This window comes from Triturus cristatus, unplaced genomic scaffold, assembly GCF_964204655.1.
Source record: "Triturus cristatus unplaced genomic scaffold, aTriCri1.1 SCAFFOLD_205, whole genome shotgun sequence".
Lineage (NCBI taxonomy): Eukaryota > Metazoa > Chordata > Amphibia > Caudata > Salamandridae > Triturus > Triturus cristatus.
Window position 1 is genome coordinate 1,226,157 of NW_028187869.1, and position 16,271 is coordinate 1,242,427.

Sequence of the window (16,271 nt, forward strand, 5' to 3'; positions counted from 1 at the left end):
AATCACTGTAGAAGCACGTGGGCAAAGGCACTGTAAACACAAAAGGTGTCCATTCACTTTGGAGAAGGGCCTTTAAACAGAATCACCAGAATCTGATCATCAAGAGAACTAGCAAAGGGAAGAGTAGTAAAAAGCTGGATAATCTGCCAAGGAATCCCTATAAGCATGAATTTGGGCCACGAACAAATGACTCAAACACAAGAAAAAGACTGGGAAGTGGGAGCCAGACGGTGCATAGTGGTGCATGCGGCTTACTCACTCAAACCTTTAACTTTTGCTGTGCAATCTATGTTCTACTGTCTTGCTCATGTCTAAAGACATCTCGTCAGTCTGAGGAAAGGTGGACAGAACATTGCAATTGCACATTACCGATTTCATTCAGAGACATGGTGGTATTAGAGTTTAAGCTTTTCCATAATTTACGGGCATGTCACTGCTGTGAATAACATATTTAGAAAACACTGGTACTCGCAGAATAAAAACAGGCAAACATATATTAATAGTATAATTGAGGGCATGAATGCCCAAGCTTTTAATAATCTCCCTGTAAACCGTAATCATTAAGCAAAAATCATTATAGTGCAAGTGTGTTAACACAACGTTTGTACTCTACTGGAAAACACATGTGGGACCTGGGGCAGTCTGACAACTTCTCTCCATGTCTTTCCACGATGCAGACATAGAAACAATTACAGCATTTGTGCTGCTCATATAACAACTCAAACTTCCCATTAAGTTTCCATTTCCATAGGTACAGATTAGCACATTGATTTATAACATAAACATAGAATTGCATTATTTTTCTTCTGGTAAATTAAGGAGTAATTGTTTGGCAGTCAGCTCAAATCCAGAGGAAGGCCCTTTCATTTAAGAAGACACTGGTAGTTTAAACTCTGAAGGGAAACACCGGTGCACTCTGCAGCTGCAGGAGACATGCACTCAGTTGGTCACTCCTCTTGCACTGAGTAGATCTCATCGCTCAAGTGCCTCAAAGGACCTGCAGGCAACCAACGTCAGCCTTCTTTGCCTAGGGGGCAAAGGGAATTTTACAAAAGTGTGGGAAAGCCCTCTTTGGGGATCTGCGGCATACTGCATGAGGGTCCGCAGCAGACTGCATGAGGGTCTGCAGAATACTGTATGAGGGTCCGCAGCAGACTGTATGAGGGTCCGCAGCAGACTGCACTAGTTCACAGAAAATGCAACAAACACAAGAATTTCATCAAAAATCACAGATTAGGAAATCATTCACATCACCGCATTCAAGCACACTGATTGTCTGCTCTGGAGTCTGAGTAAAAACAATACACAAGTGGAAAAGGGAGTAGACTGGCTGGGCCTTCATGCTGCTACGGAAGGCAGTCGGTTTAACGTGCCGAGCACTGTCCATGAGGTTTTACAATACTTCATATTGTGACTTAAAGAAGAACCAGAGTTATCGACTAAGCGGGATATCCACGTTACATTTTTGTTGTAGACAATCGTGCTACTGTTTACTTTATTATGTCCTAATTCAAGGATGAACATAATTTCATAAACAGTTAGAATGTAACTTTTAAACCCTACATGAGCATGCCTGGGAGGAAGCCATGCCTTGGAGGTTGCCACCCATGGCAATATACATGTGCATTAAAAGTCATGCAGTGGTCAGCTGGCAGCAGAGGTGTCGATTTGGCACTGCTGAAATGCTGTTGTTAGTAGGATACAGCATTCCTTGTAAAGCTATGGTCATCAGTACGCGGCACGCACGTTCAAGGATAGGTTTGGTAGAGTGGTATGGATTGGCAGTGGAAAGATGGCATGGCCTCTGTGTTATTGCAGAGTTGGCCTGGTGAGAATGGAAGTTTTCTTGCATTAGGCTATAGAATATATAAGAGGTGATCCCAACTCGCCTTTCCTTAGAATCTGCTTTAGACTCCAAACCAATGGCAGATAGCAAGCCGAGTCTGATAAATGTGAGTCAGGGTGAACCCTTGGCAGTGCGGTACAGGAGGCGTGCAGGCTGAGCCACAAGCCGAGTCTGATGAATGTGAGTCAGGGTAAACCCTTGGCAGTGCGGTACAGGAGGAGTGCAGGCTGAGCCACAAGCCGAGTCTGATGAATGTGAGTCAGGGTAAACCCTTGGCAGTGCGGTACAGGAGGAGTGCAGGCTGAGCCACAAGCCGCATAGCGTGTAAACATGCAGCAGCAATGGAGGTGCGTTGAATGTATTTCATCCAGTGAACTCTTGGCTTGATAGCATGGCCGGGTTCCTTTGGCTTTGTTGCTCTTCTAAGGGGCTGTTGCTCGTTGAACCCGGCGGACTTTCTGAGTCGTGAGGTTAGTTTGGGTCATGGCTGAAACGAGAAATCAATGAAAGGATTATTGTTATTTACATTCAGTGAGGTAGAAAAAGGATGCACGAGACACACACGAAATTAGTGTAGACATCAAGCCACCCTAGTACGTGGTCAAGCTGTACTTGATCAGTCGTCACTGCCCAGGTAGGGCGTTTGCCACTTCAACAGGAGCACATGTGAAGCCATTTGCACAGGATGAAAGGCTCTTTGCCTTTCGGTCCTGCAGAGGGTTGGGCCACAGTGAAGCTGGCTGACTTGCAAAGATAATGGGGTGCTTGCTAGCAATATCTTAAGGAAACAAGATGGTGAAGACTTCTGAGATTTGGGACACTAATGGGCACATGGTGAAAACCCCCACTGCTGGCATGCTGCAGTAAAATGAGTGGCCATCGGCTGACTTGAAACCCGGATACACAGACCCTCATGATCCTGCAACATTCCCACACTTCCTGTCACCCACATCCCACCTGGGCTACCCCATACTCTGCACACTTCTGCAGTCTGGTTGCACAGACTGGTGCACTTCACCAAAGGGCGGATGAAAGTGGCAGCAGCATTCCCTCCCCTGCCGTGCGACAGTTATATTCTGTGACCTTAAGGGCACCGTATCTATCCTCTGAAGTAACCTCTGGATACTGGAGCACCATACAAACATGGCATAGTTTCAAACACAAAATGTAAACAGAGGTTATTTAGAGAGTCCCCATATCGATTTACACTTCTAATCAGGCAGTCAGTGGACCAGACATACCAATGTTTGGTATCCTCTCCCACATTTTATGTATACAGACAGGAAACAGCAACCTCTCATCCACTAGGCACTAGAACCTTGCTGTATAATACCACTTCTCGTACAACACATCTCTGTTACTCTGCAGCCATTTAGCAGTACCCCTCAACCCACTTCAGACGTCAGCCTGGCTTCACACCCTATCATCTGTGCAGTGCAGCCTGCCTGCACTGCCTCATTCAGGGTACAATGGCATCTTGTAAGCCCTCCACAGCGCAGGACCAGCATACCTGGACCACCAAGAGCAAACTGGACTTGACTGCACAAGTCAATGCCATTACTGCATCCTGCTTCCACGCCCTGAAGATGCTGACGAAGATCTTCAAACGGTTACCAAGCAACACATGAATAACTGTAACTCTAGCCTTAATCACCAGCAAGTTGGACTATAGGAACACCCTCTACACCGGTATCGGCAAGCAACTCACTAGAAGACCTTAGACCATCCAGAACTCAGCAGCCAGACTCATCCTCAACCTCCCACACAGAGCTCATATTGAACCACACCGCAGGGAACTATGCTGGCTTCCAATACACAATTGTGTGCAATTCAAACTCCTTACACACGCATTGAAGACAATTCACAACTCAGGCCCCACCCACCCGAAGTCGTATCTCCTTCCACTAGCAATTCAGACATCTCAGTATCACAGGAGTCCTACTCGCCAACATCCCACGTACACACAGAACCAGATCCGGGGGACAAGCGCTCTCAAACATCGTTCCTAAAGCGTGGAACGACCTCTCCTTCAGATGAGAGCCTCCTCCTCTCTTCTTGAATTTCGCAAGAAGCTGAAGACCTGGCTTTTCTAATAACCAACCTACCATACGTAGGGCTAGGCACACACATTCAGCGCCAGACCTCGTGGGTGAATGTGAAGTCTAAAAATACCCATAACATTACATAGCAACATATCACATAGTCATGCTCTGGAATGATCATTAGCACTCGCTTAATTGTTGTAAAGACTTGCTTCATTGCTGTGCTTTACTGCTGGATGTCTAAGCACTGCAGCAATATATGCTGATGATACCTAATTCAGTGTTTTAATCCTTCAGCTCCAGACTTTCTTCATCCGTCTCAGACAGGTGTGGGCTGGTGATCTAGAGCTGCTGTTGTAGAATGAGAGTGTACAGCAAGTTATTAGAGATTGTTATTCCTGGACATTTGTGGTTGGAGTGCAAGGTGGCTGCTGGATGGCTAGCACAAGAACCAGCTAGATTTGGTCCAAATAATGAACAATTTGCAGACGTAGCTGAAGTAATACAAGGCAGTGATTGTACGTTTGAAAATTGAATTCCGGAGAGGGATATAAATTGGGAAAAGTTTCTGAGAACAACACAAGAGCCTAAAGTCAGTGCATTTTTATTATGAGAAACTGATGCTAGTGTTTGAAAAACATGGCAGAGTCAAAAATCCAGAGCGAGATGCTGTTGGAGGTTTTGTACCTGCTTTTATGAATGGGCTGCGGTCAGAAATTAGCAAACAAATGTAACAGAGTGACAAAGGGCATTGATGAGATTTTGAAATTGGCAAAGAATAGTAGTGATAACCTTGAAAAGAAATAAAAGAAATTTGAAGAAAAGCTGATGATTGCCCAAACGAAACAAGTTGAAATAGAATCAAATGGGCTCAAATATGATTTTTTTGTGGAATGGGATGAATCAATTGGTACAAGGCAGTACAGCAAATGACATGACTGGAAATGTTGAAACGTACAGCCGGTTATTATTGCAGGCAAATTGAGCATTGGAAGAAGAATTACAGACAGAATCCAGACAGGGTTTAAGAAACATTGGGACAAAATCAATTTGTGCACAGAAATAATGTAATGCTGAATATGCAGAACATGCAGAATCAGAAAACAATTGTCAACTACAACAGCCCCAGTAAAGCAACAAAACTTTAAAAATAAAATGCCAAATTATACGGGCTAAGCAAACACAAGGACATGATGGACGGAATGCTGAAAATTTTCAGACACTCACCCCCAGTCACAGATCTTGGTTGAATCCATCATCATTCTTAAGCTCACTTCGTCAGCTCAGTTCAGACCCAGCTATATGCAAATCAGTCTTGACCCTGTGCCTCATGGCAACAGTCCAGCCCGAACTGCCAAGCCAGATCTTCCCTGAACCGGAAACAAGCATCCTGGGACCGGTTTCTGGGTAACACTCTTCATCAGCCAGGCTAGCTTAAATCCAGTGGTAAAGTGAGCAAGGGACCCACGTCTGGGCATATCCTGCCAACTAAGGGCGAACAAGGCAAACACAAGGAGATGATGGACGGAGTGCTGAAACTTTTCAGACACTCACCCCGAGTCATTTATACGGGCTATCAGCAAAAATGCTACGATTCTTACTGATCAAACAGCCGGAAACAGTTCACAATGATGGTGCCTGTGGGGTAGGAGGATTGCTTACTTGAAGCAGTCCTGGAGGTGGACCAAAGTGGCCCACATGTTGACCGAGAACTCAATGTCCATTCCATTTCATTACTGATTGATACTGGGGCTACCCATTCTTCAGTTCATTCTTTGGCTCCCAACTCTCCCCCTTTATGGAAGAGAAGTCCAACTTGTAGGAATTACTAATAAACAGGTTAATAAGGTTTCAGCAAATGTTCCAGTCAAATTAGGACAAATGGAAAATAAACAGTTTATTTTATCTGATTCAAGTCCACTGAACGTGTTTGAAGGGATCTTCTGAATGTGTTATTTATTGCACACCAGATGGTGTTGCAGTAGAAATGCACAATGAAGATTCTTTTTTTTTAAGTTAGGTTCAGAAGACACAAGAGTAGAGGTGTGCCCAGTTTTGACAAAGGAAGACCTATCTCTGGATTTAAGACATAATGTCAGACAAGAGGAATGAGATTTTACCGGAAATAACAATCAAAATAACAACTGGACAACCAATATTAAGATGAAATCAGATGCAATATGTTCCAGCACTAGACAATACAGACCAACTAAAGAGGCTGGAGAGGTAATGAAACCATTAATTGAGAAAATGATTGAGCAGGGCATTCTTTGAGAAGTGCTTGGTAGTTCTTGCAATTCTCGGGTGATAGGAATTAAAAAGCTGACTGGCAAATGGAGAACTTTTCAAGATATCCGAAAGAAACACAAGATAGTGGTTCCTTGTAGTCCAATGGTACTGAATCCAGCAGTAATATTGGTACAGATTTCATCAGAAGCAGTATGGTACACAGTCATCGACTTGAGCTAAGTGTTCTTGTCAATACCGTTGCATGAAGATTCTCAGTTCTTTTTAGCATGTTAGTTTTTGAATAAAGTTCTCGTGGAGTGCAGAAACCCACATGGGTTTTCATAAAGCTCTTTAATTTCCTCACAAAAATTAAAAAAGAAATTAGAAAGTTTGAATTTGCCATGTAATTCAATCCTAGTCCAACATATAAAGATCTCTTGATAGCACAAATGTTAGACCTGGCACCATTGGAGTGTGTCTCCCTTCCATTTTTTTCTGTTGCGTCCTGTGTTTTTGCTATGTTTTTGCTGGTCTAGATGCTGTGGGCACTTTGCCACTGCTATTCAGTGCCAACGTGCAAGTGCTCCCTATTGTAATTGTTGTAAGGGCTTAGTGACTCCATGATTGGCTATTTGATTTACTTGTCAGACACTAGTACAGTGCACCATGTGTGCCCAGAAGCAAAAGACACACAATTGATGGACGGAATGCAAAACAAATCAAAACATTCACCCCCAGTCAAGAGATCTTGGTTAAATCCATCATTCTTTTGCTTACCATGCCACCCCAGTTTAGACCTGGCCATATTCAAATCAGTCTTGCCCTGTGCCTCATGGGAACAGTCCAGCCCGAACTGCCAAGCCAGGTCCTCCCTGGACCGGAAACCAGCATCCTAGGACCAGTTTCGGGGTTTCACCCCTCTTGTTATGTTGTTATGTTACGAGGTATTTGTTAAGCGCGCGGCTACTCCCAGGAGTGTCCCGGCGCTAAGTCCTGTGCTCTCCATGCTACTGGAATCAAGCTATCCTGACTGAAGAGGGGTGAAACCCCGAAACCGGTCCTAGGATGCTTGGTTCCAGTCCAGGGAGGACCTGGCTTGGCAGTTCGGGCTGGACTGTTCCCATGAGGCACAGGGTCAAGACTGGGTTCAAAATGGAATGTCATGGTGAGCAAAAAAAATGGATTTAGGCCCAGATCTCTGTACTGGGGTGAATGTATGACATTGTTCTGCATTCTGTCCATCAACTGTTGTTTTTCCATGTGTGCCCAGGGCCTGTAAATCAAATGCTGCTAGTCGGCTTGCTAATTTTTATATAAATAGGGGGTTGGGCCTATATTCACGTCCTTGCAGCACTGGTTGTGCCACCCACAGAAGCTGCTTGTAAAATGTAGCTCAGGCCTGCCATTGCAGACCCTGTGTGCAGTCTGGGACTGCCATGTCGACTTGCAAGTGCACCCACTTGCCAGTCCCAAAACCTTCCCTTTTTTACATGTCAGTCACCCCTAAGGTAGGCCCAAGGGCAGGGTGCGTTGTATGTAAAAGGTAGGACATGCCCTGAAGTGAGCGGCATGTCCTGATAGGGAACTACAGCCAATTTCGTTTTTCACTATTGCAAGGCTACCTGTACCCATAGGCCAGAATGGGCAGTTTGATTATAACATCTTATAATCCTAACTGACCCAGAGAACAAGGTACAAAAACAAATTTAGTATGCTTGAACTCAGTATATTAAAATACATCTTTTTTACATTCTGTGTTTGAAAATACCACTTTTAGAAAGTAGGTATTTTCTTGCCTAACCATCCAGTATGCCTCTGCTAGGTTTGTGTATTCCATGTCTGGTCTGTGAGTGATAGGAGGCTGGAGAGGGCGTTAGCTCCAGCAGTCTGAAGGGTCATGGCTGGGCTGAATAGGACCTGCATTGAATAGAGAGTAGAAGGAAGAGATTTCCTTTCACTTGCCTGAGCCTTCATAGAATAGACAGTATGGGGAGGAGACTTCCTTTCAGCTACCTGGGCCAGGTCTGCTTTCAACAATGCTGTCTCCACCTCCTGCCAGGAAGCTGCACCAGGGAGGACAGTACTGGTTTTGGCTGGGCACAGACACTCTCTGCCTTCAGAGAACAAAGGATTTTGCAGTATAAATATTGGAGACCAGACCCCAGAACTTTAGTCACTTCTGGGAATCAAGACAAACCCTTTGCCAAGGAGAGAAACCGAGGAAGCTGAAGGAGGAGACTGCCCCTGTGCTGTTTGCTGTTTGGAGTTGGCCTGCAGTGGTTACTTATTGCCAAGGAAAGGAGAAAAGGAACTTTTGTGTGTACTTTTAATATCTTGAGGAAGATCTCCAAGGGCTTGAAGCTGAGCTTCCCTCCTGGTCTGAAGTCTCAGGGACACAAAGACTTCACCACCAGCTCTCCCTGATTTCCCTTGCTGGGAATCCTACTTGCAGTGAGGTGCCTGCTGTTGTTTTGAGCCCTCTGGAGACTGCGTGTCACTGGGAGCTGAAAGCGCGACATAACGAGGAAGAAGCGTGCCATCGCATATCTGTAAAAGCGTGTTGCCGCCGCAGCTGTTAGCCATCACATCGCAGAGGAAGCGTGTTGCATCAGCGGAGAAGCGTGCCGCCGCCGAGGCTGCCGTCGCATCACCGGAGAAGCATGTCGCAGGGCCTGTCGCGGCTCCAAAGTTCATTGATTTCACCACACGGCCGTCGGGCGTGCACGCATCGCATCCAAGTTGTCGCATCGCATCAAAGACGCCATTTTGTCGCATCGCACCGGATTGTCCCGTCGCATCGAGGCGCCATCTTGTCGCATCGTAACCCGGAACGCAGTAAGAAACCGACGCATCACCTCCACTCCGGTAGGAACCGACGCATCACTTTCCCTTTGCTGCAGTAAGGAACGGATGCATCACCTCCCCCGAAGCAAGGACCCGACGCATCACTTTACCTGCGACCCTTTTGTTTGTTTTGCGTGAGGCATCCATGGTACTTTGAGAGTAAAGTGTTGCATTTACCATCTACATTGAACTAAGTATTTCTACCATCTTAAAGTCATATTCTGGATAGTGTATTGTGGATTTTTGTCGTTTGGTCTTGTGCTAAGTCTAGTAAAGATTACTTATTTTTCTAAACTGGTGTGGTGTCCATTTGTAGTGTCTTCACTGTAATTACTGTATGTGTTCACAAATGCTTTACTCACTGCCTCTAAGATAAGCCTGTCTGCTACCAAGAGGGTGGGCAGGGGTTATTTTAGGAGTGTATCCCCCTTTTTCTGAATAGAAGCAAGGGTCCCTATTTGGACAAAGGTGCAAGCCATTGCCAACTAGAGACCCCCATTTCTAACATTGGTGGCAGCAGTGGGTTTGGACTTGCATTTGTGACTCACATACAGTGATTGGTGTACACTACCAGTGAGTGCCGTCCACAACGTGACCACATACATTGTGGTAGATTGTTTTTTCCTTGGGACTTCTATTTTTGCTAAGAACTGCCAATTCTTGTTACCATGACCAAAGCAGCATCCAACGCATCTATGGATCTACAATTTGAAGAAGAGAGGGTTGATACCTACACTGTGCCACAGCTCAAAACCTTCTGTAAAAGATTTAAAATCCCTGTGAAAGGCATCACTAAGAAGGAAGAGTTCCAAAAGGCGCTGAGGGCCTGATTGGAATCTAGAAATATACTGAGCATCCTGAAGAGCCTAGGGATTAGGCAGAGAATACGGATGGGCAGCTGGATGGGCCATTGGGTCTGACCGGGGAGAAAGTACCTTCCAGGGCAGGCAGCAATGTTTCTTCAAAGGGCCTGTCCCCAGAAGAGCTGGAGGACAGGGAGAGAGATAGAATGCATAAGTTGGAGCTAGCAAAGTTCAAGCTGGGTGCTCAGATAGAATTAGAGACTAAGAAGTTAGCCTTGGAAGAGAAGAGAATGCATTTAGAGCATGAAAGGATGTTGTGGGAGTTGGAGTTGAAAGCCAAGAGTTTAGAAATGACTCCCTCTGGTGGCATCACACCATCCGTGCATGGAGAAGCAAGAGTATTCATCCCCAAAGGTGTAATTAAGGAGTTCCACAAGCATGAAGATATTGGGCAATGTTTTAAGGCCTATGAGGTAGATATGACCTCCCACAGGGTCCCTGAGAAGGATTGGGGAGCAGGTTTGTGGGGGCGGTTCCTCAGTGATGGGCGGGACACCTTGCTACACTTGCCCTCTGATCACTATTCCTATGTCCACATGAAGGAAGCCTTAAGGACCAGGTATGGGTTGACCCCAGAGCTGTATAGACAAAGGTTTAGAAATTGTAAGAAACAGGAGTCAAGTACTTGGGTGGAATATGTGTCTTTTTTTTGCAGAGTATTGGATGGTTGGGTGAAGGGTAGCAAAGTGAATGACTTTGAAGCGCTCTATGATTTGATTGCATGCGAGCACTTGTCCAGTAATTGTTTTCCAGAGCTATGCCAGCACCTGATTGATAGTAGGCTGACTATCTCTCGGAAGCTTGCTGAGGAGGCAGACCGCTGGGTTTGTACCCAGGTCCACAAGGGTCATGTGGGAGACTTCTCCAAAGGTGGGCAGGGACCCCAGCAGAAGAGTGGGGAGGACAAGGGTAAACAGAGGGAGTTCCAGAAAGGGCCCCAAAGTAACCCTAAGGGAACCAAGGAAAGGGTTCCCAGCCTCCCCCTTAAAAGAAGCCAGGGGCCCTGACAGATAATCCTGTTCAGAGGGGTCCCAAGAGATGTTTTAGTTGTGGTCAGGTGGGCCACTTCTACTGGGAGCCTCAGTGCCCCAACAAAGGTAAAACAGCACCCACTGATGCACCGCCCCAGCAGATGGCTAGTGTAGCCCTGGGAGAGGAGATGGGTGCCCAAGGTGGGTGGGATCCCGCAGAGATGTCCCTAGTCTCTTTAGGAGACTGTGAGGTGGTCCCTAGGACCCAGCTGCCTGATAACACTAAGAAATACAGGCAGTGGGTGACCATCAATGGTCTAAGGGTAGAGGCTCTGAGAGACACCGGAGCCAGAGTGACAGCTGTCAGTTGTCGGCTGGTGTCTGAAGAGCAGGTGATCCCCAATGCATTTTACCCTGTAGTTGCCGCTGCCAACTCAGAGAGCCACTGCAGGCGGCCCAAGTTCCCTTTGAGTGAGGGGGAGTCTCAGGTACCTTTAACCCCTTGCATGCTCATGACGAGCTGGACTCGTCATGGCACACAGTGTTCGTGTGCTCGTGACGAGTTCAGCTCGTCATGAAACATCGCACTGGAAATCCGGGCACCAGAGGGATTCCCTTTTTGCCAAAAGAGCCTCGGGAGCTGGGGAAGAGCTTCACCAGCTCCCGAGGCCCCCCCCATGGTTTCCCTGAAATGACGATCAGCGCGCACGTCGCGCTGACGTCATTTCAGTGAAACCGAAACTGAAATGAGCCAAGAGGCTCATTTCAGTTTCCCTTTCTACGTGCTCAGGGGGCTATCTCAGACCCTGAGCACGTAGAAAGATGGGAGAGGTATCGTTGGAAAGGGGAGAATCTCCCCTTTCCAATGATACCCCTCTCCAGTGGATCCCTGCTTGGGGACCACCACAGGAGGGCGATCCCCAAGCAGGGATCCACCCATTAGACACCAGGGAGTGGGGAGCGGCCCCTTGGGCAAGGGCCTTTGCTCCCCCCAATTCATTTGGGCATAATTCAGTGTTTTTGCCCCCCCCCCTGGGGGGCAGATGGGGGCAGTAGCCCACTAGACACCAGGGATTGTTTTTAGAAATAAAAATAAAGGTGGGGGCTGCCCAAAACGGGCATGCCCATGCCCCCATCCCCTCCCACAATCACTACAGTCTTTCTGCAGATGGGGCATTGGCCCCTAATTTGCCCCTTCAGGGGGGCAGAAAGCCCACTAAACACCAGGGATTTGTTTTTGAAGTTTTCTTTAGGGTGGGGGCCAATGCCCCCACCCACCTGCCACCATTACAGCCTTTCTGCCCCCCCCGGGGTGCAGATGAGGCATTGGCCCCTAATCTGCCCCTTCGGGGCGGAATTTTATTTACGGTGGTGGCTGCCCGAAACGGGCACGCCAATGCCCCCGCCCCCACCACCATTACAGCCTTTCTGACCCCCCCGGGGGGTGGCAGAAAACCCACTAAATGCCAGGGATTTTACTTTGCACAATTTGTTTTAGGGTGGGGGCTGCCAAAAATGGGCATTCCAATGCCTCCCCGCCACCATTACAGCCTTTCTGCCCCCAATCTGCTCCCGGGGGAGGGCAGAAAGCCCACTTGATGCCAGGGATTTTTTTGGTGCATTTGTTTTTAGGGTGGGGGCTGCCCGAAATGGGCACCCCAATGCCCCCGCCACCATTACAGCCTCACTACATTTTGTGCCCTTGCCTGTCGCGGGTACTTGGGCTTCCCACACGAGTGAGGCACCGTTTTTATCGGGAGACCCGGGGAAACGCTGGGTGATAGGAAATTTGTGTCAGCCCGGTGATGCCACAACTTTGCCACACAAAAATGTGTGAAACCGTGATTTTCTTTCAGCTAAAATTGAGGTTTGCAGGGGATTCTGGGTAAGGATACGTTGGGGGATCCATGCAAGCCATACCTCCCTGGAATCCCCCATGTGTCTAGTTTTCAGAAATGTGTGGATTTGGTAGGTTTCCATAGGTGGCTGCCGAGCACCGGGCCAGAAACCCAGGGTACCCCCCTTGCAAAACCAGGTCATTTTGTGATAGGCAATTTTGATGTCGCCTCAATACGTTTTGGGCCCTTGCCTGTCGCGAGTACTTGGGCCTTCCACACGAGTGAGGCACTGTTTTTATCGGGAGACCCGGGGGAATGCTGGGTGGTAGGAAATTTGTGTCAGCCTGTTGATGCCACAACTTTCCCACACAAAAATGTGTGAAAAATGTGGTTTTTTCCAGCTAAAATTGAGGTTTGCAGGGGATTCTGGGTAAGGAAACCTTGGAGGATCTACCCAAGACATACCTCCCTGGAATCCCCCGGTGTCTAGTTTTCAGAAATGTGTGTGTTTGGTAGGTTTCCCTAGTTGCTGGCAGAGCTAGGGTTCAAAAACTCCAGCTAGGCACTTTAACAAAAAAGGGTCATTTTTCACTGTGAAATCGAGGTGTTTTGCGAGGTTTCCTGTCGCGGGCACTAGGTCGACCCACACAAGTGAGGTACCATTTTCCTCAGAAGACTTTGGGGAACGCGGGGTGTGTGGAAATTTGTGGATCCACGTAGATTTCAGAACTTTCCACCACAGAAATGTGGGAAAAGTTTTGTTTTTTTGCCAATTTATTAGGTTTGCAAGGGATTCTGGGTAACAGAACCTGGTGGGAGGTAGTCAATTCACCCCATCCTGGATTCCCCTGGGTGTCTAGTTTTCAAAACTGTATATGTTTGCTAGGTTTCCCTAGGTGCCAGTAGAGCTATGGTTCAAAAACTACAGCTAGGCACTTTGCCAAAAAAGGGTAATTTTTCACTGCGAAACTGAGGTGCGTCCACGTTGCGTTTTGCGCCGTTTCCTGTCGTGGGCACAAGGCCGACCCACACAAGTGAGGTACCATTTTTCCCGGAAGACTTTGGGGAACGCGGGGTGGGTGGACATTTGTGGATCCACGCAGATTCCAGAACTTTCCACCACAGAAAAATGGGGAAAATGTGTTTTTTAAAATTTTTACACTTTCTTTGCTTTGCAAGGGATTCTGGGTAACAGAACCTGGTGGGAGGTAGTCAATTCACCCCATCCTGGATTCCCCTGGGTGTCTAGTTTTCAAAACTGTATATGTTTGCTAGGTTTCCCTAGGTGCCGGCAGAGCTATGGTTAAAAAACTACAGCTAGACACTTTGCCAAAAAAGGGTCATTTTTCACAGCAAAATTGAGGTGTCTCCATGTTGCGTTTTGCACCGTTTCCTGTCGCGGGCACTAGGCCGACCCACACAAGTGAGGTACCATTTTTATCAGGAGACTAAGGGTAATTCAGATTTGTAAAGCAACTGTTATTACCTTTTGACTTTCGATGCATTTCTGCCTTCCAAATGAAAGACATTGTGTAAAAAAGAAGTCATTTTGAAAAATGACCGATAATTCTCATGCTAATATGAGTATTCCGAATTTCGAAAATGTGCAAATATCTACTGTTTCTAAACTCTATAATTTGATCCCATTTCAGAAACACATAGGTGTCTTTCATACCGATTTTTCCATGTATACATTTTCCCAGAATAATTGATATATACCCGGTACATAATGAAAAGCCATTGCAAATTGCTGCTCAGTTTTTACTCTGGGTTCGTCGGGTTCTTGGTGAACCTACAAGTCCTATATATCCCCACAACCAGAAAAGTCCAGTGGATGTAACAGTATATTGCTTTCAAAGAGCTGTCATAATTAGAAGAAGTTACAAGTGAAAACGTTGACACAAAAGGCTGTTTTTTTTCAACAAATTTCAATTTTTCCTATATTTAACTGTTAGTTTCTATAAAGAAACCTTGATGGATCTACACAAATGACCCCTTGCTGAATTCAGAATTTTGTCTACTTCTCAAAAATGTATAGCTTTCCAGGATCCATTTTTGCTTTCATACCCATTTCTCCCATTAACTGGAAGGAGGTTGAAAGCACAAAAAATTGCAAAAATAGGCTATGTCCCAGAAAAATGCCAAAACTGTGTAAACAATGCTGGTTTTCTGACAAAAGTCTGTCATTCCCTAAAAGCTGGGGAAATGGTGATTTCAGCCCCACAAACCCTTTTTTGATACCATTTGCAGGGAAAAACCCAGACACTTTCATTTGCAGCCCTTTTTTCCCCATTTTTCCCCAAAAAACTAAATTTAACTGTATTTTGGCTAATTTCTGGGTCCCCTTCAGGGGAATCCACAAACCTTGGGTACCTTTAGAATCTCCATTTTTCCCCCAAAAACTAAATTTAACTGTATTTTGGCTAATTTCTGGGTCCCCTCCAGGGGACTCCACAAACCTTGGGTACCTTAAGAATCCCAAAGATGTTGGAAGAAAAGGACGCAAATTTGGTGTGGATACTTTATGTGGTCAAAAGGTTACAGAGGCCTAAGCACGAACTACCCCAAATAGCCCAAAAAAGACTTAGCACGGTGGGGGGGCCTAGCAGCGAATGGTTTAATAACAGAACTCTGTGTGAGACTGACCTTGTAAAACATATGCCTGCAGCTGTCAGGGTGGATTCCTATTTCTTTTTGCCACCTCTTCCCCCTGCTCGTAATTCAATTTGGTACCTTCTGGGTTTCCTCAACAACACCTTATGCTAATTGAGTGACATCACCACTACATACACAGTATGTGGCTGCTGACTGAATTACACCCCGGCAGGAAGGGTGGGGAAGTACTCGTGGGGAGCTATGAGGAGAGAACACACCTTCACGGTAGGCACGCCTCTCAGCAGCATGCTCTAGAAGCTTTAATATGTATGTACATATTAATAAATTATTTTTGTATTGCTGCTTGGCTGACTGCACTGTGAAGAGCATGCTGCTGCAGCATTGATTGACTTGCACAAAGCTCGGTTCCTGGTGTAATAGCGTACCAGACAGCCAACATCAAGCAGAGTGAGGCGCTATAAAACTAAGGGCCATATTCACAAGTACTGAACTCCGATTTATCACCACCTTAACGCAACAAAAGTGGAGATAGATTTAACACCCCATTCACAAGCAGGTGCAAACTGCAGACAACGCCAGTATTCCCGCGATAACTGGCCCAAAATCTAACACCATGGCCGACACCACCAACTAAATCTAATGAGATGAAGAGTAGGCGTTACCGTGCAAAAACACACGAAAAAACCACAACACCACTTTCACAACGAACTGACAGAACAGCGAAGCAAACTGAAAACAGGCGATAAGCCGCATTGGCTGAAGGTATTTAACACCTGCCTTAAGCAGGTGCAAAGACAGATGCCTACCTGCAGTAGGCAACGGAGCCCCACACACAGCCATACCCGAAGAACAAACAACACCATGGAGCTACTCATCATGAAGCTCGGAGCCCCAACAGGGCCACAACACCCACCGCCACCACCTCCAGAACCGCACCCGCACCCCCCCCCCAGACCACCACAGAGTCAGCGTAGAGTGTGACAGCAGACCTACCGAAAATGCACCACTCTCACAGACCTACC

General features: G+C 46.5%; 1 protein-coding gene across 1 annotated transcript in view; it reads right to left on the reverse strand.

Annotated features, from left to right (window-relative positions):
• Nucleotides 1–496: 496 nt before the first annotated feature.
• LOC146770466 (uncharacterized) overlaps nucleotides 497–16,271 on the reverse strand; it is a 189,147-nt gene continuing 173,372 nt past the window's right edge. The window contains exon 9 of the mRNA XM_085640443.1: nucleotides 497–2,333. Within this exon, the coding sequence (XP_085496569.1) occupies nucleotides 2,269–2,333 (65 nt within the window). The 3' untranslated portion in view covers nucleotides 497–2,268. The remainder of the gene's footprint in view (nucleotides 2,334–16,271) is intronic.